The sequence below is a fragment of the Poecile atricapillus genome, chromosome 2 (assembly GCF_030490865.1).
Source record: "Poecile atricapillus isolate bPoeAtr1 chromosome 2, bPoeAtr1.hap1, whole genome shotgun sequence".
Lineage (NCBI taxonomy): Eukaryota > Metazoa > Chordata > Aves > Passeriformes > Paridae > Poecile > Poecile atricapillus.
This window is the reverse complement of record NC_081250.1, coordinates 69897244-69923659: the sequence shown is the minus strand read 5'-3', so window position 1 is coordinate 69923659 and position 26416 is coordinate 69897244. Positions and strand designations below refer to the sequence as shown.

Sequence of the window (26416 nt, the reverse complement as noted above, 5' to 3'; positions counted from 1 at the left end):
CTCATGTTTTATTTATGACGGGTGATGCTAAGCATCTGTGACAGTTTTTATGCTGTGCTGGCATTAAGCTGCTGCAATACACTGAGCACCACCGTTTCTGGGAGATGGATGATTTGAAGAAGAGTAATGACGAATGTCACAGCTGTCATAAACAATGCACTCATGGTGCCCTTCAATAACTCACCTGAGTCTTGAAAAAGAAAAGGAGAGTCCAAGTTCGGCAAATGTGATTGAGGGATCTGAGTTACTGAAGGTCTGATTTGTATCTGTAGCTTTGCTTAACTCGATGGTGAATGTAAGTTGTGGTGGAAAACTACCAGAACAGTAACTTTAATGAAGGCAAGTTGGGAGTAAAATACATGGATTATGAAAGGAAAATTCCATTCAAACTGTTCTTTAGTGCTCTAATCCCTGTATGTATTCTCATCAATTTAAAGCAGTTTCCTATGTAAACTGAGATCCTGACTTTTCTTAACACTAAGCCTTGAATTCAGTTTCTGCGGTTGCACAACTGGTTTGTGTCCCTAGTTGTTTCTGCACATTGGAAACACTCAAACTCTTCTCTGGAGGACTCACAGAGAAAGCTTAAATTGGGATAAAATGTATTATAGTCTGGGAATGTTTTCTTTTAATTTTCTTTTGTCATTAACAAAATAGGAGAGCTTCTTGTTTCTACTTACCTGAAAATTTCCTTTCTGTGGATGGGTACAAAGGTCCTTCCCCCTTACAGCTGCTCTGCAGCAGGATGGCAATGCCCTAATACATGCAGATCTTCCAGAAGCACCAGATTTCAGTTACAGACAGATGAATTATTTGGGAAATGTTAAAAGTTATGTTAAGCTTATTTGGAAGAGTAAACATCCTCTCTCCTCTTTGTTCTCCATCCCCCTAATTTTGCCTTTTACATTGAAACAAGAGACCTGTGTCCTTGGATGTTGATCTGCTCTCTTTTGGACAAGATTTACCCCAGACTGAACTATTTTATCAATTTGTTTGAATAAAAAGAAAAAATATCTAGGGAAAATGGGTGCTCAAAGGTGCCTACCCCAGCATGAGGAAATTTTCATGGCAGTTTACTCAAGTGTTGGGATGCACGATCAGGAGGGAGGATTCCCTTCCCTCCTTCTTCCACTCTACTTTCTTTCTTTTCTTCTATCTTTCTCAGCCAAAATATCTTATGCCCTTTGTTTCCTCCTCAAGATAAGGGTATGGAGACATATTTTTTTTTAAAGACAGATTGTTTTTCTCTGAGAATCTTCTGTGGGGAGAGGATCCCTCTGTGGGTAGCTAATGCTGGGGGGCTCAGCTGGAGGCTTTTCTCACTGGCTGACTAAAGCTGTTTGCTCACACACTGAAGCAGACTGGTGCAAATTGATGGCTTAAATCCAAAGGGGCTGGCCAGGAGTCTCACAGGTAACTGAGATGAATGAGCTACTCAGCCCAGCTCCTTTTACTAGTGACCTGTCATGTGCAGTGGGGCTTTCTTTTCTCCTGTCAGGCAGCTCCAGTTCACCCTGCAACCTGCATCCATTTCCTCACATCTCCAGGGACGGTGGCCATTTTAATCTTCTTTGTGAAGGTTCAGAAAAGGCTTGGTGTGCCAGAAGGCTTCTTGCTGTACCTAAGGCTTTGAGGTTGAGAGATGATGTGCTGTTTACCCACAGGACAGCCTCTTGGAGAAGGGCAGGTTGGCCTTTGCTATCCCTGTTTCCTTCACAGCAGGTGAGGAGCTGTGGTGGTCACAGAGGGCAAGCTGGATACACCCTGAGGATCCCCCTACCAAAGAGCGACTGAGGGTGATGTCTGGATGCAGTCCTTTGGCTTCAGGTGAATTAGGCTGTCAGGGACTGTGTGAGAGAAACAGCTGAGCTTGTTTTCAGTGCTGACCTTGAAGGCTGCACACAGGCAATGCACACACATGTATGCACAGGGCAACCAGCAGAGAAAGGCTGAAAGAAATGCTAATGCTGACAGAAGCCATTTGCCCTGCCTTTGCTTACTGGCCCAAATGTGGATTATTGTCCCATACTAACTGGCAGTCACTGCTCAGAGGTAATGGTCAGGCACAGCCACCTCCAGCAGAAAGTGGGAAGGCTAATCTGCCCTGGAAAAAGGACCACCTGCCATTCAATGGCAGCTGGGGATGATAGCCTGTTGCAGCGTTAGTCACACATGTCTGCCAGGAAATCTCTGCTCTTGTATTACAATTTCCTAGCTCACACAGTCAAGACTTCCATGTCTTCTAGAGGACATCAAGCATGGTGTTGTTACAGCTGGAAAGCAGGGGTGGTTTGGATTGTTCTGATAGTATTTGGCTTGTCCTTCGCCCCAACAGGTAGGAAAGCTGATTCTTTTCCTGACAGTCCTGTGAGAAGTATTTCTGGGATTTTCCCCTCCCGTCTGTGAAGTGAGTGGGGAAAACAACACTGTTCATTACTTTTTCACAATTACTCCCTAATCTTCATGGTGTCAGGGAAGGAAACAAATTCAAGGCACAAAACTTGCAAGAAACTGTCAATCTCTGGGCTGTGGCTTTCTTTGGGGTCCCTCTGCTTGCAGGACCTTGGCATGTTTGTTGATTGACATCAAGATGACAGCTGGAATGCTTGAGGGAAGGGATGCCATCCACAGCCACCTGTCAGGGTCTCCAGGCCTAAGGAGTGGGCTCATGTGAACCTCATGAAGTTCAAACAAGGCCAAGTGCAAGGTCCTGCACGTGGGTTGGGACAATCAGCAGTATCAGTACAGACTGGATGGTGAAGGGATCAAGAGCAGCCCTGTGGAGAATGATGGGGGGATAAAAAATGGTGCCTAAAAAAATTGATTTCAACTGGAAGTGTGTTCTTGCAGCCCAGAAAGCAAATCATATCCTGGGCTGCATCAAAAGCAGCATGGCCAGGAGGGTGAAGGGAGGGGGGATTCTCCCCCTCTGCTCAGACCCCACCCAAAGTGCTGCATCCAGCTCCAGGGTCCCCAGCACAGAAGGGACATTGACCTGTTGGGGTGAGTCCATAGGAGGGTCAGAACAATGGTCAGAAGCCTGGCTATGAAAACATACTGAGAGCTGGGGTTGTTGAGCCTGAAGAAAAGGCTCTGGGAAGACCCTTTTGTTTTCCAATGTATACAAGAGGGCTGATAAATGTGGAGAGAGACTTTTTACTAGAGCCTGTAGTGACAGGACAAGGAGGGAACCATTTTAAATTAAAAGAAAGTAGAATTAATTTTGTTATATGGAATAAACTTGAGGCTGTATAAGTTAGAAATATGTGGGGATGATGAGTGCAGGGAAGCCACTGGGTGAGGAGCTGAGAGAATGTGACTGGGACTGACCTGTATTCAGCACCTACTTTTTGACTCTCCACATAAAACACATAAAATTGCTCCAGCTAACAGGAAAGGTACCCAAAATGGATGGACTTTGAGGGATCCAGGTGTCCAAAGGAGGAACACTACAGCAGCAGTCCACAGTGAAGCTCTGTGCACCGTTTTCTAAAGACTGAATTACCTTGCAGCAAATGAGGCCTTTACCACAGACACAAGGCAAAAAGAGACAAGCAAAAAAAAAAATAAAAAATCCATGCTCCCAAGAAGACTGTTGCTTTTACACAGTGCTGGCAGGCAAGCATCCAAAAATGAATGGGACAGAGTAATAAGCCCCGAGATTAAAATTCATATTGTGCATGTATTTAAGGACCAATTTAAATTTATGCATTCTTACATTCAACATTTTCTAATATTTTGAATTTGTCCCTTCAAGCTGCTGCTTTTTGTTGTTTGTAGAAGTTAATAAGAGTGTGTCATTGTGTACCTAAGCCTGCTTTCAAACTGTGCAAGGTGTAGAAGTAGCGCAGAACAGGAGTGCAGGCAGAGATGCCCAACAAATGGTCAGCTGCAGCTTTAGCTGCATGCCAGACATCCCTGGGACAGACTTTTCAGCTGATTACAGCATACCAGAGAAGGTCTGGGCTTTGGCAAAGAGCTAGAAATCAAAGTCCTAATTTCCTGACCCTATGACGACTGTGAGTCATATCAAATTTGAAAAAACTCTATTCCTGTCTCTCCATAAGCATAACAATGCTATGAAGCTTGCTGGTGTTCAAAGTGTTAAAGAGATATTTCAGGAATTATATAAATTATACTTTTTATGAAGGCTCATGTAATCCTTTCTAATCAGAACCATAATGTTTTCTTGTTTGGCCTCAAACACAATCCTTTGAGATCTCTGTGTGTATGTGTGCGTACATATGTGTATATGTGAAATATGCAGTACATAAGCTGTAGTATAGTTCAAAAATGCCTCATCTGGGCAATGACTGTGAGCCAGACAAAACTGAAAAGAATGAAAATGGCCAGAGCTTTCCCTCCTCTCAAGCTGACAGATCTTATGCACTTCAAGAATAGCCTTTTCTTTTTCTCACTCCCTCATCTTTGAAGACCAGTGATCTATTTCATCTGCCTCAAACAAAGGACTCTTGAAAGATGTTCTCTTAAATTTATTTTCTCAACCCTGGGGCATACAATTACTGCTGTTCACTCATGCTTTGCCTGTTTAGATATTGGAAGGATACATGTACTTTCTGTCATTGTTACAGCATTCCGGGGCAGGCAGCACATTCCTGATTCAGGCTCTGCCCACCACTGGCTGTGGACTCAGCAAGCCAAACCTTGTTTAGGTGCTTGCAGAAACAAACGGTATCTTTACTAAGCTGATACCTGACTAGTGTGATGTCCCCCCGGTTCTGACCTGTGCTCAGTGAGATGGGAAAATGTTGTAGGGAACTGGGTGAGGACCCTGAATGCTGCCTTTGACACTGCAGCTAGTTCCCCCCAGCGGCATTCCTCAGGGAGCACATGATCGGCATGTGTCAGCCCCCGTGACTCAAAAGATAAAACGCTTCACTAGCCCAGGCAAAAAAGGTCACAAGCGTAACTTCGGACACGATTCAGAGAAGTGCTCGGGTGTCCTTTGCTTTGTAAGCACTGTAGGATGAAGGAACAGGATGCACAACAGGCACAGGATCTGTTGAAAGCTGCCCATCCTAGCTGCGTATTCAATTCCCTATGTCACGGGTGTGGAAAAGAAGTGCTTGTTAGCACAAGTTCGGCAGCAACGCAGCTGTAACCTGTTAGAAGGCCACTGCTGTTTGGATTTGCTCTGTGCAGGATGAAAACATTATAATCAAATGCATTTTAAATGCAGGGGTCCAGCCTGAGAGACCGGTGCAAAAATCCTTGTTAAAACAGTCACTCAATGTCGATTTTATTACGTCATGTTGTAGCAGCGTGGTTATAGTTGGTGATTCAATACACGCTTCAGCACCCTGTAGGAAAATATACTGTGGGCTGGCTGCCTGTTTGCGAGCGTCCATCCTTTGCTGAAGCCTCAGTTCTCTGGCACAGTCCCAGAGCTGATTTCACACTAATGTGGCGAGAGCCTGGACGCTGTGGGAGCTTTCAGAGGTCCTGCGCATGGTGTGGTGTTTTCTGACACTTCTGTCTCTAACGCTGCCCTTGGGGCTGTGCTGAGCCTTGGCCGTGTGGCTCTGGAAGGCCCGGACGGTGCGGATGGCAAGGATGCAGACCACAAAGCTGGCGAAGTACAGGCAGGAAGCGATGACCCCAAAGAGGCCGACGGCCGCGTCGCCGCCCTGGACGGCGCAGTTCATGGAGGTGTAGCCACGGCGGGCGTAGAGCCGCTCGCGCCTCCTGCACACCTCGGTGGCGTTCACCTGCCTGACAAAGTGCAGGTAGAGCCCCACGGCCACCAGGTACGCCAGGCCAGCCAGCAGGCTGAAGGCACATTCGCCTACCAGCAGCCTTGTCCGGAGCTGCTGGATGGGTTTTGCCCCCACGACGAGGAAGACGAGGGTGAGCGTGGCCGCTGTTAAGCTGAAGGCCACTCCGCCATACACACAAGGGGCTCTCATCTGGGTGAACTGCATGTCCAGCTCCCTCACCTCCCGCAGCTCCGTGCCCTCGAAGGGGCTGTAGGCCGAATTCAGGTTAAAGGATCCCAAACCTCCAAGGGACGTGAAGCCCGCAACGGAGGCTTGGGAAGCGCCCACGCAAATCAGCACCAGGAGGTTAACCGTGATTTCCACGAACTTCAAAATGCCTGGAAGGAGCAGAAAGATGGGAATGGGTGTCAAAACCACATCTTGTGCAAACTGTGGGGGACAGAAATGCACCAAAACCATAGACAGAGAGTACTAATACTGAGATATTCCTCTTGGCTACAGCTACAGAAAAACACTTGGAAAAAAAAAAGAGAAGCCTGAACTCTTGTGGGTACATTTTGGAGGTTGGGCAAATTACTTTTTTTAATTTGTCAGTGTGCTTGATAGATGGATCTTCCTGCAGTGAAAAAAAATCCATAAAAATTTTACAGTGCTTGTGTTACTGCCAAGGCAAGCGCACAGTGATTATATTTTGGCCTGTAACTACTTGGCATAAACACACTGAGCAAGAAATATCCAGTATGAACAAAATGCTGAGGTTGAAGTTGATGAAAACCTAGAAGCTTCTAACGGCTTGAAAAATTGTGCAAGTTATTTAGGTCCTTCAAAAACTGCTTTAACTTACACCTTTCTTTTTCTGTGAAGGTATTTGTTAATTTAAACTTACTGTCTAACCAGATGCACTTTAACTCCTTCAGAGACAGAAATCCCTCAAACTCTCAAGAAGCAGTTTCTGATTGCACAAAAAAAAAAAAACAAAAAAGGAGGAGAAAGATGCAAAACCCACCTTATATTCAGAAATAAATTAAGTGAATTTGATACTAAGTAATGTGTGCTCTTTTACACCCTGACCTTCAGAAGAAAACCTTACAACTTCTGAGTTGACTCTTCACTTTTTCTTATGTTAACCATACAAAACCCACAAAACTCAGAACCAAAATGGGGAGAAATTACCTATTTTTGTGGTAGCTGCTTCTCAGGAAGCTGCCTCATGTTTGATAAATCTGATTATTCTGTGACAGCTCACTAGGGGTCAGACTAAGATTAGTAAACATGACGGATGTTGAAGTGTAGCACAGCTAGGGTTGCCTGTTGGGGAAATAAAAACCCTTAGCGTGTCAGGCGTGTTGCTCCAAAGTTCTGAAGTTAATTACAGAATTGTAAATCTTATTATTCCATTGCTGTCTGACAGCCAAGAATGTAAGATGCTTGACACAGTGGTCCTATATTTATCTTTAAAGTGGGGCAGGATCTGTAGTTTGCACACAGACTTACTTTATGCTGCTAGCGCTGATCCACATGGCATTTCCCTCTTGAGCAATGGCTCAGTTGTTGTCAAGGCTGTATGGGCTTGAAATGGAAGGGCTGAAGCAGGAACACAAGGGAATTAAACAAATTCCTCTCTTGTGTTGCCAGATGCTTCTAACCAAAGAAAGCCAGTGACAGCCACAATGCAGGATTATTATCAGATATTCCCATTCTGCTCCATCTTACTCCCTTCACAGAAGGCTAAGGTAATGAGTCCTTTCCTGCTGCCACTTGCTCTTCACAGGAAGATAAGTGTTAGAGCAGACAGAATTGTTCCCCTTTTTCAAGAGGAACCAAGTGAGCAGTTCTGTGTATGTGTTCTTTAGAGGTGATGCTGATTTCTGTGTGACAGCGTGCCTTTTCTTTGACCCTTCTGCACAACCGTTTCTGTGAAGCACAACAATAACCATGCTGGTTACCAAATCTCTTCAGGAGGCTTCAAATATGTCAAAGGAGGTATTTGTGGAGCTAAACATAAAGAGAAATTTAATTTTTGGCCCTGGAGTTAGGATTTGGAACTCCTTGTACCAAATTCAAACAATTCAGCCAAAAGACTCATGATTTTTAATAGGTAAAGAGTCATCACTTTACTAGGGCTGTTCATAGCATTTTGAAAGAGTAGTAGCTGTGCACGATATTAATTGGAACTCAATCCGGTGTTTGTTTTTTTTTTGTCTGCTCAGTTGAGTTGTACATTATGCCTTCCAAATACAGGGAGTCAACTTAGATCCTCAGGGCCCTTAGTGTGACAGTTTTGGCTGCAGAAGGACACTTCCCTTTTTAAAGGCTGACTATTGATTTCATAGATGCTCCAGCAGGAAACAGTTCTTACAAGTCTACATGGAGGAAAGACCATTTGATTAAGGGAAACATAAATTTTAAGTATGTTTGGCTACTTGGTAGCTGGGAATTCAGGATCAGTCAGTTGCTGACTTCAGAGTTTCCTCTTCATCTATGTGTACTGGGGCCCTCTGACCTGCTGAGCATCAACTTTTCCTCTACATCACCTTGCTGAGCTCTGGAAAAGGCAATTTTCTGTTCTCAAAGTAGTCACCGCCTGCTGCTAACCTCCCCACATTTATAAATGACCCCAGCCCTCAATGATGCTGCTCCAAAACTTTCTACACATTCATACACATTTTGTATGCCACCCCTTAACTTTGCTGAGCTGACTGATAATGGGATGACAAATGTGATCAGTGCAGGTTTACTGTATTTTTAACCGCAGCAGTAGATGCTTTAAAGGCATGCCTGAAAAATTTCCTTAGACAGGGCATTCAGGTTGGACAGGTTTTGTATGTACCTGCACAGTTGTAACACATGCCTGCTGTAGAATTGATGAGAGTGACTAAACAGTGGAGAGAGGTTCAGCAGCAGCTACTCCACCAGTCACTTGTATAATTTGGATTAACTTGTTTTTTAAAAGAAAGCACAAGAACAAAGCCTCCTGTATTCAAGAAAATTCTAAAATGATAAGCAGTACGTAGAATGAATTACAGGTCTATGATGACAGCCAGCTGGGTTTATGAACAAAGCAGACAATTAGTGGAAATGCCTGAGACCTTGTATAATCATCAGGGCTTTGATGGAAATATTAAGCCAGTATGTTCCAACCCAGGAACCCCAAAAGCCTTGTGCAGCCTTAATCTGTGATAGATACAAGCTGATACCAAATCCTACTAGTATAAACAGGATAGAGGCAGATTTGAGAAGTAAGGAATAAAAGGACAGTTAAGTTTTGAATCTTAACTCTGCCCAGGTATGGTCACACACATCCCAGCGGTGACCTGTGTCAAGCAGTGTGCTGCTGGTGGAACGGATTGAGTTACAAGCCACGCTTCCGAGTCTGCACTGCCACTTCTGCTTTCACAGGCCAGTTAGCCATGTCATCTTGGAGTTATACCTGCCAAAACCAAAGGGTCTTCCTATGGGGAAATTGCTTATCTCTACAGTAATTCCCTAATCCCGTGCAACAATGAATGCATTGCAAGATTTAAGTGTAAAATGACCTGAGGTCTGAACAGCTCTAAATTCTATTGGTTTAGTTATTATTTTCCTTTCTCAGGTTCAACATCTTTGGATTTACCTAGAATGTTACTCATTTGTATTAAAATTAGCACATTTGTATTTGTATTAAAATCAGCACAGTCAACAGCTGGCTTTAGGAACTAACCCTCTCCTTACTGAACAAGTTATAGGATTCCTGTCAGGGCTCCTGGATTGCCATTTCCTTTCCCATGCTTCTTTCCTGCACTGCTTTTCAGCACTGAAGGTGAGGAGAATGGCTGCAATGGTGTTGCCAGAGCTTTCCAGAGAATTGTTTCATTTGTTCCATAAAATCTAAATCTGCAGTGGATAGTAACTTCAATGTATTATACTTGTTAATTTTGCTTGAATGCATTTGTCTTTTGCTGTGAGTATGCTTTTTGCTGTAACCAAAAATATAGCAAATTTATACTATTTATCTACTATTCACTTTTTTTTTTTCCTTTTCCTTGCTGGGCTATTTCCATGGTATCAACACACTGAAAAATGGTTTTATCTTCTGTCAAATGGGGGGCTTGACCATCCAGAAGAGCTGACAGGTGGGTTGGTTAAGGGCACAGACCCACGGGCAGCTGACTCCAACAACTCCCACCCCTGGCTGGGCAGTCACTACTTATCTCCCTTACCTCCACATTAGGCCCTTCTAAAAATTGTTAAAATAAATTGAAACAGCAGGGAACTATCTAACTCTTTCCTTTTGTGCTGCTGGTTTTGTTCTGTAATTTAGCAACCTGAGGTGACTCACAGCGTATCTGATGAGCAGTCATGTTGGCATGAGTTTAGCAGGGCAGTAACAGCCAGGACCAGAGAAGGACAAGAAACTCCCCTCCTCAGATGAGGTGAGCTGTTAGATCTGCGTGCTCTGCCTCATAAAACTACATTGTGGCTGAATGTGTGGTACCCAGTAACTCAGCTGCACACTCAAGTCTTGCATCAGAAGCCATAAAGAGGAATTTCCATCCAGGCACTGGACAGCAGAACAACTCTGATGTTCAGGTGTGGGGGGTCATGGTGTGTGCATACATGTGTACATAAAAGGTTTAATTATTTTTTGTTCCTTTGTTTCTGCAGCTGCCATAAATGAATTTGCAGGACAGACAGGCTCTTTCTGTTGAACTCCCCTGATCCCATGAGGGCCATACTAATGGAAAAGGCCTTCAAAGTGTCTCCCTCCACTGTATCTGGGATGGGAGTCACCTTCTTCTTCTGTTGAATGCACATGGACTCTTTGTCCTGCCTTTTGGTATCATTCCCTCCTCTTCAGTAAACATCACAGTGTATTTCCAGAATATTCTATGTCTACCATTCTCCACTTTGGCTTGCCTTCTCCCTCTGCTTCCTTTGCAGACCACACACCACTGGGACCAGCAGGACCCAGGGGCAGCCCTTGGGGGTGTGTGGCTGCCACTCTTGGACACCTGGACCCCAGTGTCAGGTCTGGTGACACACAGGTCAGTGGTGCCCATGTCACATCCCATTAGGGGTCGCTCCAGGAGAAGGGAAGAGAGGAGTTAGAAGTTATGACACACATGAAAAATCACTCTCCAAACCTTTTTCACTGCAAGTTGTCATTTGGTTCTTTTTTTTTTTCTGAAAAGATTTGGTTCTTCTTTTCCCCCTTTCTAGTTTGTACCAAACTAGAAAGTTTGGGTACCTTTCTGCTTTTCAGAGGTAATCTTTTTATTTACTTTTTTACCCCCCAAAAAGGAGCAGATGAGTATTTTGACTATATATAGTGGCTTACAAAAGCAGCAGTCATTTCTGAAAAGGGTCTCAAATGGAGAACATCTCTTGCCAGTGCAGGTTTGGCATTCCCCAGAGACTGAAGGCACAGCTCAATGCAGCTTTGATCACCTCTCTGCTAAACTGAGTCAGTGGCAGGAGGAAAAAGATAAGGAGAAGGGGAGAAAATGTCAAAGTAAAGCAGGGTTTGGCTTTGCTTTTGGAAGGGGACAAAATGTGACAGAAATGGGAAGAAACCAAAGCAGAGGAGGCGAACTGAACAAGGGGAAAATATTAAGACAGCAGTTGGAAGAGATCAAAAATACAAAATCTGGATGCAAAGATATTTTAATACCTTTCTAACAGTATTATTCCCTTTATGTAGAAAGCAAGATCTTACTGAAACCAGTAACAAGAATTCAACCAGCTTCACTAAAGCAGAATAACGGCAATACACAGCTTTGTAATAAACAAAGAAATGCCCCCCAAGCCCCCACACCACTATTATTTTTGTAGGTCTCTGTGTTCTTCAGCCAGTGGTGGGATTTTGCTTTCACTTAGTCATGCTAAAATCAAAGGCAGAAAAAAAACAACCCAACCCTAAAACACAAGAATTAAGCAATGTAACACCAACAAAATCTTGGCTTTTCAGAGGACCCAAGGGATGCACATACTCAGAGCCAACTGCATTTAAATTGCATGGATGTGCCCAGCACACTTATGCTCATTTGAGATATCCATCTTACTGGAAATCACTGAGAAAATAGTTTAAAACTGGGAAAATGAAATTATTTTTGTGCTCTAGAAAAAAACTTTATTATTACCTTTTAATAAGTTGTCTCTCTTTAGTCAAGATAATGACTCTGTTAGGAAATCTCAAAGGATGACCAGCCTTGGTTTTAATGACTCAGAGAAATCTTGCATTCACAGAGTGCTCAGATCCAAATGTATTATCCTGGGTTTATTTTGTGTATCCTCTTCCCTTAAAGAACAACTATCCCACCTGCTCTATTCATTCTGCTGAATACCCTCCCATCCTCTAAACAGTGCTGTCCAATTTTCACAGGAAAGGGTGGACTTAAATTGTAGAATTACTGCATCATCCTCTATCCCCATATTTTCCCACCACTGTAAGACAGTTTCAGTACAACCCAGCCCTTGCCTGGGAACAACAGCAATGGTTTACTTGTACGTAGTAGTTCTTTAAAGCATCACTTCTAGAATGTTCTTGATTTCTCTCCTGCTAATTGAGCATGAGTCATCTTTCCTAATTTTGGAGAGGGTGGGAAGCAAAAGATCTTGCATTAAACAATAGCATTTGACAGTACTGCTTAAATATAACAACTGTAAAAGGCTGTATTCTATTTGTAGCACTGGTAGGTCTCTGTATGGTCACCTTACATTCTACATTTCAGGAAATGGCCATTTTTCTCCTTTTTTTCTTGATGTACCAATAGTTCTTTCAAGTAGTAAACAAGTGTCTTGGTATTGAAACCAGCTTGCAGGAGTTTTTTTAAAAAGAGTTGAGAAAACAATGAAACGCTCTTGTTCTGTATGCCAACTTTCCATGGCCACTCCCTCTGTTTGAACTGAAACTGGGCCACCTTTAGAAAGTACAAAGATTAGGATGTTATTGCTCTTTAAGTAATCATAGTCTGGCTGAAGGTGGGTCAGGTTGGAGGCACCTGTGAACCCAAGCTTCTCATTCACTTTACCAATTGTGGGTTGTCACACTTGGTGAGCAACATTCCTGTCTGGGTGGACTTTTCTCCTTTAAGAGAGCTAGGATCACCTGCTCAAGAAATAGAGCTACATTCAATAGAGAGTCTGTTTGCTGTATCAATTGGCTTTGAGAGACACTTTTTAAAGAGAAGAGTTTCCCTTTGTTCCCATAATTTGGGTCAGATGTGGGGAAGACAAACCTGGTTCTCTTACAGGAAAGATGGTGTAACTCTTGTAATGGCAGCAAGCAAACCTAAATAAGTTTTGCCAGTATGGGAAACATGGACTGGAGTCTAACACACACCTAACAGCTAATAGCAACTTTGCTATTAGCCAGTATATTCCCCTGCCAACTTTACTGAGTCTTCTCTGTTGCAGTTCTCCCTTCTCTAAAAACAATCATGTGCATGTTAGCACAATGCCAAAAGGTGGATGAAAATAATTTCATTTGAAAACGTGGGCAGAGTGAAGTCCCGTGTGTTGGCAAGGCAACAGTTTGCTAAAGGTAGGATTTGGCATCTCCAAGTAGTGTAGCTCCCCTGCGTGTTTTTATAGAGCCAAATGCTCAAGGCTGTTTGTATTTTTACAGCAACGAGGACTGAGCTCCAAATGAAGTACTTTTAACATCAGAACAGGAAGGAGGGTTACCTGCAGGTCTCCCGCTGTATCTTGTTACTCTGCTACTTTAATTAAGCATTTTGAATAACTGGGATTATTTTAATCTGCACAGCTCCATCCAATTCCCACTACTAATATTGTCTGTCTTCACAATTACAAGATTAAAAAACTTGACGGCAATTTCAGTCTGTTAGTCACACTGTACTTAAAATATACTTTGTAACAGATAGAAGGGGAAGTCATCTAATTACAATGAGACTGTAAGGGACCCTAGTGCTCCCTTCCTAGGCAGAAATACACGGAAATTAACTGCCACAGGCACAGTGTACAGCAGCTTTGGGCACAATTTAAAGGAACTAAGCACAGCACACTGTGGGGGCAAAATGTGAAGATGGTGACTACAGAACACAACAGTTTCTAATCCTGTTGTGTGCCCCCACAGGAATGTAGGTGTCCTGCATTGCCAAAAAGATGCAATGCGCTGCTGAATGTATTTGTCAAATGCTTCTTTTCATACGCACAGTTACCTGCACTAAGCACATTTAATGATCCTTCAGTGTTTTTGAATGTGCATACCTGAAGCTACAGGAGATTTTTTTTACTCTAGTCCAATGCCTCTTGGAGACACTATTCTCCCCCAGCATCTCTGCAGCACTGAGAAGGATATGAGTGCTCTGCAAAATATTCTTCCCCTCCTGTTCCAGTGTCTGACTCCTAGAGGAACAGTATCACAACATAACACAGCAAAGAAACAACAGCAGTATTATAGCTGAGAACAATGGCATAACTCAAAGCTAGTCTCTTAGTGTGAACCCTGTGTCTTGGCTAACTTTTGATCTCAGTATTTTTTCCTAGACTGTAAGTATTTCTCAGCATGCATAGCTATAGGGGGAAAAAAAATTACTGCATTTTGTAAAAACAAAAGCTTATAGATATTTACATTTGAATTAATGCTGGCTTGTAAGTGCATGAATGTATCTTGGAGAAAGTCATTGTTACTCCTTAATTCTATTTCCTCCTCCAAATAAATTCAGTTTGATATTTCCTCCTGGCTATGCTTGAAATTGGAGACTTTTCATGTTGTTACAAACCATAATGCTGTCTTTTTCTGAGAGGAAATTGGTCTGAAGGTTTTAACAATTGTGGATGTTAGAATGTAGGCTAAAGGCATGATTGTTTGGAAGTGTCCACAATATGCTTAAGAAATCTGACACTATTCAAGGCGCAAAGCTGTATTCATAGCAGCAAGGAACAGGGATTCAATTATACTTGCTCCCCCACAAACTGTTTTGTAACCTTTTCAGTGTTGTCTCCCTTAAATGCCAAATGGGTTGAAAAATTAAAAAAAAAAATGTTATTTGATCAGGAATCATGACCATCAAGTACAATTCTATAGAAGGCAAAAAGCACAGGTAATTTTCTGAGTTACGTACTGACCAAAAATGGGAGAAAATCGGTTTACCTTCGCTGTTTAAGCAAAACTACAGGAGGCATTATCCAAGAATTGCATTGCTTCACCTCTTTCACACCAATATACTAATAAAAGGCAAATTAAAAGTTTTTAAGGTCAAGTCCCCAAATAGCTGAGACCAATTTATGATAAGCAATTCACTCTTGAGTTCAACTCAGATTTTCCTCTCGCTGAGGTGAAGGATGGCAGCCAGCCTTTTTCATTCTGTCTGCTAAACAAAAGCACTGAATCTGGTTATATTTTTTAAAAATCTAGGGGGGGGGTTATTTGAAAGGCAAAATGATTACTAATTTAGGTTTTCTACACAGAAGAGAGAACTGCAGAAATTTTGCCTGCACTCTGAAAAGCAAATTGAATGCTTCCGTCTGAATTTCAGCTGTAAGAAATCCCCAGGTCAAAAAGCTCTTGTTGTTTTCAACATGTGCTGCTTTAAATGGCATGTGTAATATATTGTGTGTAAGTGGTAAGAAATGACTATTTCAGTCAGCAGTTCCTTAGTTAATGGAAGGTTTATCTTTATCACAAACAGTTTATTTCAAATTCCCATAAATTTTATAGTGCATCTAGGCAGTTTGACACCAGTCTATAAGCTGTTCCCTAAATCTCCTTCACTACTGTAGAAACAGAAGGTGGCAGACTTGTTTCTACTGCCTTTTGATCTGTAATCTGCAGGTCCACAAGTGCAGCTTTCCTATGGAAAATAACCCAACACAGAGAAACTAGACATAAAGAGAGCGTAGCAGGGAATAGTCAAGAGTTTGTTATAGGGAAGTCACTTAAAAGAATCAGTAGATATATGAAGAAAGGTAGTGCTCTTAAATGACACAAGCTCCTGTGAGATAAACAATCCTCTCACTGGTTACCAGTGCTTAAAGGATAATAAAAAGGAAACAGCTAGATTTCAGGCAAGTGGAGTTAAGGGAGTAATCTCTAGTTTGTGTTGCCTGTCACCAGTATGTCCATGATGGCAGTGCAGTGGGAGGGGGTCTAGCTGCAGAGTCAAACAGGTGGAGCTGAAAACACAAGGGCTACAGGACAGGCATTTTCTGGGCAGAGAGAAGTTTTGGCTCATTTGGCTCATTTTGGCCGTAGTTTGGTCCAAAGGGCAGAATGCCTGCTAGTAGCTACAGCTCACCCTCTCATTTAGTTTTATCCAAAGAAAATATAATTTGTGCTCCCTGGGTCTGCTCTGCAATATAGCCTAAAGAGCTGTAAGTGGAGGTTGCAAACAGGCTCAGTTCAAAACTACATACCAAAATACTGTGGTAGATGCACAGACTAATGAATTGAAAAGATTGAAAAGTGAGATGGTGAAGTCTGCTATATTATTATTATTACTATTATTATTATTATTAATAGTAGTAATAATAATAAATAATTTCTTCATGCTTGCCAACAGTAAAATTGGTAGAGTTCAAGCTCTTGAATGAGAAACAGTGTTTAATAAGCAACCTTCACTTCATAGTTGTACAGAAATACCCACAAACACCAATCCCCCTGTCAACAGAGCACACAGAAGGGCTCTAAGCAAAACATTTCCATTTTAGGTAGCTTTCTTTGAAGACATCAACACAGTGTTCTGATATTGATAGTCAAACACCACAAAAAGGTAGGAAGCATTAGAATAGGATTACAGAACCAGAGCCTATAGCCAGATGTCTGATTCTTTCAGGAATTTATCTGGAATTTTTACTGCATTTCTGGTCAGCCTATCTCAAAAAAGTGTGCTGGATCTGGATAAGGTATAAGACTGGAAAACTGACCAAAACTGGCTATTGTTCAATCTGTGAAGAAGCAATAGGGGCACAGGGAAAAAGGGAAGGCTTCACTCTAAAACCATAAATCTCCTGGAGAAGCTGAATGTATAAGATTATCACTACATATTTAGAATACCATCAGAATAAGAAACACCTTCTTTAAAACATTTTAAGGAACGAAACAGTAGTACTTCATGTGAAACTCTGGAACTCTTTATCTTAAGGTAATGTGAAGGTCAAACACTTAAAAAAAAAGCAGATTCAGCAGAGAATTAAACAAATTTCATAGGTCAGTAAAGAGGTATTAAACACAACAGATGTGAGTGCAGTCTTCCAATTCAGAAATTGCACCAATCCAAAGTCTGGAGTAGATTCCAGAAGACAGCTTACTCTCTACTAGTCCAAACTTTGATGGTACTTCTAAGTTTGTACTTTAGTCCATTGTTTGGGAGGAAGAGTGATGAAGTGCCTCATATGAACCAGCACTGTTATCCATGTGATCTCACCTGAACGGCTTTGAATAGGTATCCCTCATATAATGTTTTAACAGTCTTTTTTTCCCCTTCTGTTTTGAAAATGAATAGATTAAAAAAAGAGCAGAATGTTTTGAAGTTTCTTAGATGGTATCAAATGTTCCTACCAGCAAAAAGGGTCAGTATCAGTTGTTTCTTCCATTATATTTGGGCTGGGTTTATTGTCCTAATGTGGTTTTAGGGGGTAGAAAATGGGGACAGGGAATAGGGAGGGAAGGGGGGAATAAGAGACAGGAGAATGAGGTCCTAAAGTGTCCTAAGGTTAGGACCTCTAAAAAAACCAGCTGCTTATTTCTCAAATTCCTCTAGTTTTTTGGGATATAGGTGGTAAAAAACATGGATGAAGGGGGCACTATTTGGTGAAGGAAATACTTTTCAGAGCTCTAGTTGTACAGAATTCCTCTCTAGTTTGCTAACTGCTCAAAATGTATAAAGAACATAATCTAGGTGTTCCAGGCATAAGGAAAAAAATCCCAAAACTCAACTACTCAATGGACCGTCAGAAACTAAGGTTCACATTTCAGTTGTTGCTTTGGAAAAGATTGTGTCTCATCACTTGATTTCCCAGCCTTGTTTGAGTGTAGTTTATTTTTAAATTATGGTGATTGGGAAGGGGGAATTTCACCAGAGTGCTGATAAATCATTGGCAAAATAAAGAGATGGTTAAGAAGTATTTACAGAAACTTTTCATGCTCTAAAGTGTTGCAGCTCCCATGTACTGATTTCTTAGTAAACAATTCATGTAGTTCATTTACAGCATCTACCATAACTGAAGGGAATACAGAATTCTGCAAAACAGTTCTAGTGAAGTCTGCTAAATCTTGGCACTTCCAAAAATTAAACAGGGGAGTAACATTCTCTTCAATATATTTTCATTTTTTGAAATAAATTTGCTAATAAAAGGGTTTCTTTTCTGCATGATCTCTATTCCCTCCTCCACTGCAAGCTCAGACATTACATTTTTGGAAAACACTGAGCAATACCTGGGGGAGGGGTGGGAGTAAAATCATCATTGTCAACTGATGAGTCCAAAACTAGGACATTTAAAAAAATCTTAATAATGTTTAATGCATTAAAATAATGAAAAGCAAATGCAGGGAAAAAAAAAACCAACCAGAAATTCACATTAAGCTATCCATAGGTCTAAACAACCAGTGAAACTGAAAACTAAAACAAATTTGCCACTTCATTTTTCTAAAGCTCTGATAAAACAGTGCATGGACTTTTCTGCAGCTTTTCAGACAAGTTAAAATAATTCAGTACGGTTGAAGAAGAAACTGATGATGCAGTTTTATCTTGGATAAAGTATCAGTATGCCTCCATGTCATTAAACCTTTACTAATGGTTGCAGTTACAACTGAATATGAAAAACAAACTGCATACTAATTCACAGAATATATTTGTAAGACAAAATAGTTCATCTCACTCTTAAAATTGTTCACATATTCACACACAGAAGTATTAAGAGCAAACTGATTGTGTCACTTAACTTTCTTACATGGACTGAAGAAATAATCTAACATTATGTGATTTAGTTTACTTCCAACAGCTAATCACTTTTCTCTCTACTGGAGGACACTGAAAATCTATTTATAGACATCAGCCAAAGACTTTGCACCTAGCTGCAAGTTCAGCTCAGACTGCAGTGGAGCTTTCCTACAGACAAGGTGATTATTGCCCTGGAAGAGGGAAAACTTTCAAGGGGTAATGAATATTTTAACGACTTCTTTCAGTTTACAGAAATGAGTTTACTACGGCTGATTTCCTCCCACAGTAAGGCTCGTTTCTGTCCTTGTTGCTGTTGCTTTCTACCTACAAAAAACCCAAGTTATTTCTCCAAAACTGTTTTGTTGGATTCATGTCTAGAAAAAAAACTTCGTCTCCCACAATGATGCTTCATAAAGACGTATGAGTGATAACTGGAGTAAGTCCAGAATTGAGAAAAAGTGTGAGAAGAATGATTTGGAAATAAATTAGCATCAAACCTTCAACAGCCGTCTCTAAATTGCTCACAGATGCAAATGTCTTTTTTATTCCTAAATCCCAAGGGTTAACTCTTGTTGCACAGACTGGCTGATTACACACATGACCCACTCTGGTGGTCTGGATGCGTATTTCAGAGATGTATCTTCAAGTATCTAAATATCTAAATAAATATTGCCTTTAGATGTCTAAAATGGAATAACCTCAGTTATGCCATTCATTAACTCGCTCAGTCCTTGTGGGCCTTTTATTTTTAGGTAGTGTTTTTTTCCATTTGTTTTCTTTTGTGTTAATATTCCTCTAGCTTTACTTTGTTGTGTTCCTAAACACAGAAACCAAAACCAAGAGTAGTCCTTGGAAGGAGAGGGGTGGATGCCAGTCAATAAGAGTCTCACATACCTCTTGTTGTGCATACCTTTGAACACTTCATTGAGAAGCTCTCCTTGGGAGGATAAAACTCAGGTGGTGGGCCAAAATATTCTTGTGCTGCTCCTGAGGTTTTAGAGTAAGGGTCTGAACAAACAGTAGAAGTCCTTGGGTGCTGGCCACCTCGGATGTCTCTGCAATGGAGAGCAAACGGCTGATGGTTATTAATTAGGTCATAGTCTCTCCTGAACATTAGAGTATGATAAATTGTCAGATGTTCCTCTTAGTGGAATCAACTAGCTTGCTTCACAGGCATCTGACCTTTTTTCCTTGCCCGTTTTGAAAGCAAATATCCTGAAAACTTGCATAAATCCATGTTCACAAGGATATTTGCATTCAATGGTCCTTATTTTGGAACATGCTGTACTCACTGGGTAGGCTGGATGAACTGTTTAGCTTACTGGCAAAAGGTAGAAGGAAGAAATAACAGCTTTTTCATGAAAACCAAACAATTTAGCCAGTCCCTAGCAGGCCAGATAATAGAAATGAGGAGGATTTTGGCATAATAAATGTGCAAAGTAGCACAACTATTTCATGGGTGTTTTGTCAAGTTTGTACTTCCAACTAGTGTCTCTTACAAAGATACCTTTTAAAATAATACAAGCTATTAAAATAAACAGATAAATATTTTAAATGAGGGGGAAAATAGCCTATTCAATTTTTTTAGTCCTTGGGGATATTTTAAGAAGAATCTAAAATCAACCCTCCTCCCCAAAAAAATCAGTTTCTCCTGTCTCAATTAGTCTCTTCGTTGATACAATGGTCCAGTTTTCTGCAATGACATACAGTTCCATATCTGAAGCCTAATGATTTTTAAGGTTTGTGAGATTTAGGTTATTTTATTTAAAAACAAATAAATTTTCCTTTTAAACTAAGCTAACACTCAAATTAAAAGAAACATTGGCTGCAAATTTTTTTTGTGTTTGGTCTAATTGAAATTTTCTCCCTCATTTGAAGAAGAGTAGGAGCTTGCCTTTTTCAAGGTACAGCTGTATGACTTTGTTATTAAAGGGTATTTTAAGTCTCATTCAGCATTATTATTTTTAAAAGTATTCTTTGTATTCCTTTTTTATCTTCAATTTCTTATCCATAGATCAGCATTTTCAACTGTAGTTGTGTTTTCTAGTATCACTGCATTTCACTAAGGTTTATCTTCATCCAATTCCAGACTCAGTATTATCTTGTTCATCCACATTAAATCATGTTCTTTGTAGTTTTTACATTTTAATTAAGACATTCAATAACAAGACCAATGCTAACATCTCTGTGCTTAGCTGCCAACAGCTCTATTTGGCTGAAACATTTCTGATTTTTCTGACCTCTGTCCTGTGTCTTGTGCAACTACCAAAGCATCCTGTGCAGCTGTGTCACATAAATTAAATAAGCTGTGTGATTTATAAGACTTCCAGTAACTTGAAAGCAATCCCTTTGGTACTTCTGATGCAGCTGCTTCTCTCTATTGTTTCCTGTTACTTGCCAGAAAACAAAACAAGACAAAAAAATCAAACCAAACCCCCCCGAACATTCAGCAACAGAGTATATTTAAGGAAAAAAAAAATTTTTTTTGAGATGCCTTTTTGTCTCACTGTGGCCTGTTCTGGCCACCTTTGCTGCTGTTTTCCTTGAGGATTTTACCATTCTAGGTCATTCTCCTCAGCAGTGGGAGGAAGGTTGCTGTAGGAGTTTCAGACAGAAATGCATTTGGAAAGAGAAATATTCTGGCTAGAATGTCTAGTTCATCGGGGATGAAAGTATTAGGCACCCAAAGTGCAGCTTCCATGAAACTCTTCCCATGTTTTTCATTACAGGATCTGGTGGTCTTCTGATCAATCAGCCAAAATTTTCACCAAAACCCATGAGAACTCCACGAGAACCGAGCAGAGGAAATGCTGTTAGGTTAAGCCAAATGCCTTCAAAACAACTGACAGGAAAGTTTTTAAATTAGTTTTAGTGGGGTCTGATGGCCCCCAGATGCTTGACTTGACTCTAAGAATTATCTTCATGGCTGTAACAGATTTGCAACTGCAGCTTCCCTTCCTCTAATCCCTGGTGGATACAGGGATGTCTGTAAACCCTTACGCTCCATCCATCAATTTTTGATCTACTAGTCCAAACATATAAAACTAACAGCAAAACCCAGAAATCCAGAGCAGTGCTTTATTAAAAAGTGGTGGTTTAATTTATAGCTAGCCTTTCACACATTGGTTATATTATGCTATACATACAAGGAAAAAAAAAAAAAGCCCATATCAAATCTCCAACCCTTTTGTTTTTTTCTTTTTCTCTTCATTGTGCTATTAATGTGTTACTGGCATTAGCTGCTCTCACTTCTAATATGTTTGAGATAATTTAACTATATTGCCTGCCAATCTCTGCTTCTGCTAAGGACAGGCATTCAACCTCTGAGGATGATTCTTAAGCTGGTCTTTGTTCCCATTTCTCTTCAATTTTTCATAATTTAAGAGAGACAGACAAAAAATTCATTAACTATTTTCATGACGCAATAGTTTTACTGCTATTCAAGTGTTTTATACTTAGCCATAAGTATTCCTTGCAGTCCACAAAGGGCTCTTCTCTGCTCCTTTTATTGCCATCCTGTTTTCCTGGCTAAAATGCATATTATCAGGGAGTACTTCAGTATTTCAGCTTTTCAATAATCTTCATTATATTCATCTTCTCTCTCTGTTTGCCTTGATTCTTAAATTCCCCTACAATCATGTCCCCAGAGACTAAATGGCAGAGATGAACACTCCGCTGCCATGGCAAATTTGCCTGTGGTGCTTAGATCTACAGACCTCTCTCCTACAGTGCAGCTATGCACTGGCATGACCTAAAAGGAAAACAGCCTAAGCTCACATCTAGCTTGCTGCAGCCTGGCCAGGTTGGAAGAAGTGTAATATCCTAAGAGTTTATTTGGCACTGCAAACCCATTAGCTGATCTGCTCATTGTGGTGATAGGGGCTGACCCACTCTCAAGTGCTGCCAACAGCCTTAGACACTTCAACAATCACTCATCTACTGACAGTGACTACTGAAAGTAATTTTATTTCAGATTAACAGGAACATGTTCACAGCTGAACTAGAGCAACCTGAGAGCTCACTAAGTCCCTGTGCTGGTCTCAGTAAAGTAACATTCATATTTAAGCAGTGCATATTTGGCAAGCCACAGCTTGACATCACCTGCTAACCAGTGTCTTCAGGAACTGTACTAAGACTCATGGCCACACTTCGCCTATTTGTCACCCAACCTGATTCAGATCATCCCAGAAAATTCACATCTCTGCCTGTGTTACACAGGCTATCTTTCTGTCCTGTCTCAAGCTCAAAACAAAGAAAAAAGGTTAAATTTCTAAGTGCAAAATAGCTCCCTGTTCCAAATGCAGTATGCTCGCGCTTTCAAGGCTGAGTAAAAGCTTTGTTTACTCTAGTAAATTAAGCCTATTTAAAAGCAGAGAGAAGGCAGACATTATAGACCTGCTGTGATCTGTTTCTCTGAGGAGATAAAGACGTACCTTGCATTGTATGGGTATGGTTTTCTTGCTCTTCTGTCTTCCTTGTATCTATCAGATCTATGGTTCTCTTGGTGCCAGTATTGCTTATCTTGGTATCGACTCCCGGCATGAGACATCTTGTTTCTCAGATGTATCCTCTCCTTCTAAAATAACTTCCTGAGCCAGAGAAACAAAATCAGTTCATTTTATTGCTCCACCTAAAGTTATTCATTGACCAGCACTCACTTCCATTCCATGTTGATTCAAAATTAGTACAGACCTCTTTAAGAAGTGAAAGAAGTAAACCCCTTTAAACCACAAGGTAACTTCATTAAAGCTGGAAGTTTTTCTTTACCTTTTCATTTTTATCAAGGTAATCCAATGTTTCTATACTTGACATTTATTTCACTTAGCTTATTTACTAGGTCTGCTCTGATTCTCCTGCCTTTGCTGCCAGGACAAGGGATCGTTACCACCAAGAACTGAATCTTGTTTTCTGCAATGTTGAGTCTCAGGTAAAGCATTATGCCCAGCAAGTGCCAGTGCACTGCATGAGTGTGCACACAGCTGCCACTGGCACAGGGAAGTCTTGGAAGAGCAGGCTGTGACCTTTGTCCTGGGAGTTTCTAACAGAGGGCACCCGTGGGTGTCAACAGAGCCAGTACCAAACGTCGCCTACGACTTGCATAAACTTTAGGTACAGGCAAAGCTGCGCTGGGCTGAAAGTAAGCTGGCAAGAAGCTATACCCTGATATTTCTCTATTAAATACTACCAGGCTGTTATTTGCTGAAAATGTCTTTATCTTTTCAAGTGAGATATAATTAAGGCCAGACCTATAAAACTGGGAAACACAGACTTCAAACACCTGAGCAATCTTTAGACTCATTCGCCTTCATCACGGCCCTTCAACATCCCTGCAGAAGTGCCTGCAGTCACTTTAACTTGGACTGATCAAGGCCTGATAACCTTCGTCCATCTCTTATAAACTAAATAAATATAAACATATAAAAATATAACATAATGGAATACATTATTTTTTGTTTACATCTCAAAGGGAAAGAGACAGCACCTTCCCCTGAGGGCAGGAGAAAGGTTCCTGGTTCCGCCGCTGCGCCACCACGGCCACCCGAGACCCCCGGGGGTGGGCCTGGCGTGGGCGCTGCCCCGGGACAGCCGGGGCACACCGGGCCCTTCCCACCCGGCACCTTCGCTTCCACCCACCGCCAGCTCCCCGGGCCAAGGCCCGCGGCCCCCGGCCCTCACCTGAGGGAGCGCCGAGCTCCGTCCCGCCCGCAGCAGCTCCCGGCGCCGCCGGCACCGCCCTCCCGGCCCCGCCGCCTCCCGCCTGCCCTGCCCGGGGCGGCCCTGCCCGCTCCTGCCTCGGCACGGGGGGAAAGGTGAGCGCAGAGACACACAGTCACAGGGTCGGTTTCGCTGGACATGACCTAAGGATCTCCGAGATCATAAAGTTCAGTCTATGATCCAACACTGCCGTGCCAACTAGACCATGGCACTGAGTGCCGCGTCCAGGCTTTCCTTAAATACGGCCAGGGATGGTGAGTCCGCCTGGGCAATTCATTCAAATGTCTAATCACTCAGTGAAGAAATTATTCCTGATGTCCAACCTGAACCTCACCTGGCACAGCTTGAGGCTCTTGTCCTGGTAACCTGGGAGAAGAGGCCGTCCCCCACCTGGCTACAGCATCCTTCCAGGCAGCTGTAGGGAGTGATAAGGTCACCCCTGAGCCTCCTTTTCTCCAGCTAAACACCCCCAGCTCCCTCAGCCACGCCTCGTGGGATGTGCACTCCAGACCCTTCACCAGCTTCCTTGCCCTTTGCTGGTCAATGAAGAGGAACGAGGGCCGTGGGAATGGGTGTCTGGGAGTGTAGGACAACTCGGGCTTTGTTTAATTTAATAAAATGAGGTCCCTGTGCCCTGCAGTGCTGAGGAAGAATTTGGTAACTGTGAGAGGATATAAAACCTGCAGGTTAATAAAGCTGAAATTCAAGGTCCCCACAGGTTGTCTTATTGTTTTCCTAAAGCCACCTCCATTGATTGTTCAGGGCAGAAAGCCCTGCAAAACAGGGGGGGGGTGAAGGGGAGGAGGTAAAAGATAAATGGGCAAAACTTGTGCCCAGGAGCAGGTGCGTGAGAATAGCCTGTGTTACGCTAGACAGGTTGCACGGGGAGGTAAGCAGGTAAACTCTCTCCTCCGATGCAGAGCCATGTTTTGGATAAACAGACATTTGAATGCATGCAGTCTCCTTTCCTGAGCTCTGCTGAAAGCCCTCACTGTGGTGTATCTGCAGGGGCTTTGTTGCCTTGCTGCCAGCCTGTGATGTTTCTCTTACAGAGGAACAATGTGCTGGTCTCCCCAGGATGCCTTCTGTTGGCATTTATAATCTCTTTTTGGAGAGTCTGGACAGGCTCTTGAACCAGAATTGCAGCAAATGGCTTGTTGGTTGTGCAGTCCTGTACACAAAAGCAGTCTGTGCCTGGGAAACAGGATGATGGTGTTAACATGACACTGTGCCCAGCTAATCTTGGGCTTTGGAAAGCTTCCCTATGCTGTGGCGCTGTCCTGCACAAGAGCTGGGAGTATAAAATCCCTTTCCTTTCCAGGTCTTTCACAGCAGCATGCTTGGGGTACCAGTGCTTTGTAAGTCTGGGCTTAAGAGATGTAGCTGTTTGTGCAGTCCTGTGGCAGAAGTATATCCAAAATCCCCTGTAAGTAACATGCAGGTAACAGAGGAGCTGCTGTCCCCAAAATCAGGCAAAAGCTACAGGAACGGAATGCTCAAAGCACATGTTTTGAAGTGTGATAGGAGTGTGATTCCCTGCTCTGGCTGAGCTATGTTAACAGCTTCTTTTGCTTTTCACCTTTCTCACCTTGCCTAGACCTCTTCTGCTGTCCCTGCCTTCAGCTGTACACTTCGTCTTCTTGCTGTCTTGCACCAACCCCAGTGCTTGCTTGATCACATAATAATCCAGTTCTGCTTGCTTTCCAGCCAAAACCAATTTACTTTCTGCTGTTTTAGTGAGTTGAATTGGCTTTGTGCTGCAATCAAATGTGCACTGGAGCAAGGACTTGGCAGAAGCACATGTCCCACAGGGAAGAAACTGGGGGAGGGATGGGGGAAGAGGGCTACCTCTCTTGGCAGTGGTGAGTGGTGACTGTAACCGAAGCCCTGATGAGAAGTTGCAGTTTGAGACACCACTACCCATCAGTTGCTACGCCTTCTCAGTTTGGGGCTGTCATCTGGCTAGCAAAGGCAGCCTAACAGCAGGAGTGTTTTACTGTTTCGTGGCTTTGTTTGTTTCTAATTCCTACTGTTTCTATTTAAAGGTTGTTTAAGCTAGTTTGGCAGCTTTAACCCCCA

The 26416-nt window shown here is 42.2% G+C and overlaps 1 protein-coding gene across 1 annotated transcript; it reads right to left on the bottom strand.

The window, feature by feature from the left end:
- Window positions 1–3611: 3611 nt before the first annotated feature.
- On the bottom strand, window positions 3612–24412 carry LOC131575235 (MARVEL domain-containing protein 3-like). Its single transcript, XM_058830384.1, has 4 exons — window positions 24299–24412; window positions 23056–23211; window positions 19517–19677; window positions 3612–6115 (listed from the first exon to the last, which is right to left on the bottom strand). The coding sequence occupies exons 2-4, from the start codon at window positions 23169–23171 to the stop codon at window positions 5415–5417; spliced, it is 978 nt and encodes a 325-aa protein (XP_058686367.1). The 5' UTR covers window positions 23172–23211; window positions 24299–24412; the 3' UTR covers window positions 3612–5414.
- Between the last annotated feature and the right edge of the window lie 2004 nt (window positions 24413–26416).

What these genes read in the sequence shown, in the direction of transcription:
- LOC131575235 (XM_058830384.1), bottom strand. Translation starts at nt 23,171, where the DNA reads ATGTCTCATGCCGGGAGTCGATACCAAGATAAGCAATACTGGCACCAA. An exon ending in CCATACCCATACAATGCAAG is followed by an intron (nt 19,678 to 23,055) that starts GTACGTCTTTAT and finishes TCTCCATTGCAG; the next exon opens with AGACATCCGAGGTGGCCAGC. An exon ending in AAAGGTATGCACAACAAGAG is followed by an intron (nt 6,116 to 19,516) that starts GTATGTGAGACT and finishes TGCTCCTTCCAG; the next exon opens with GCATTTTGAAGTTCGTGGAA.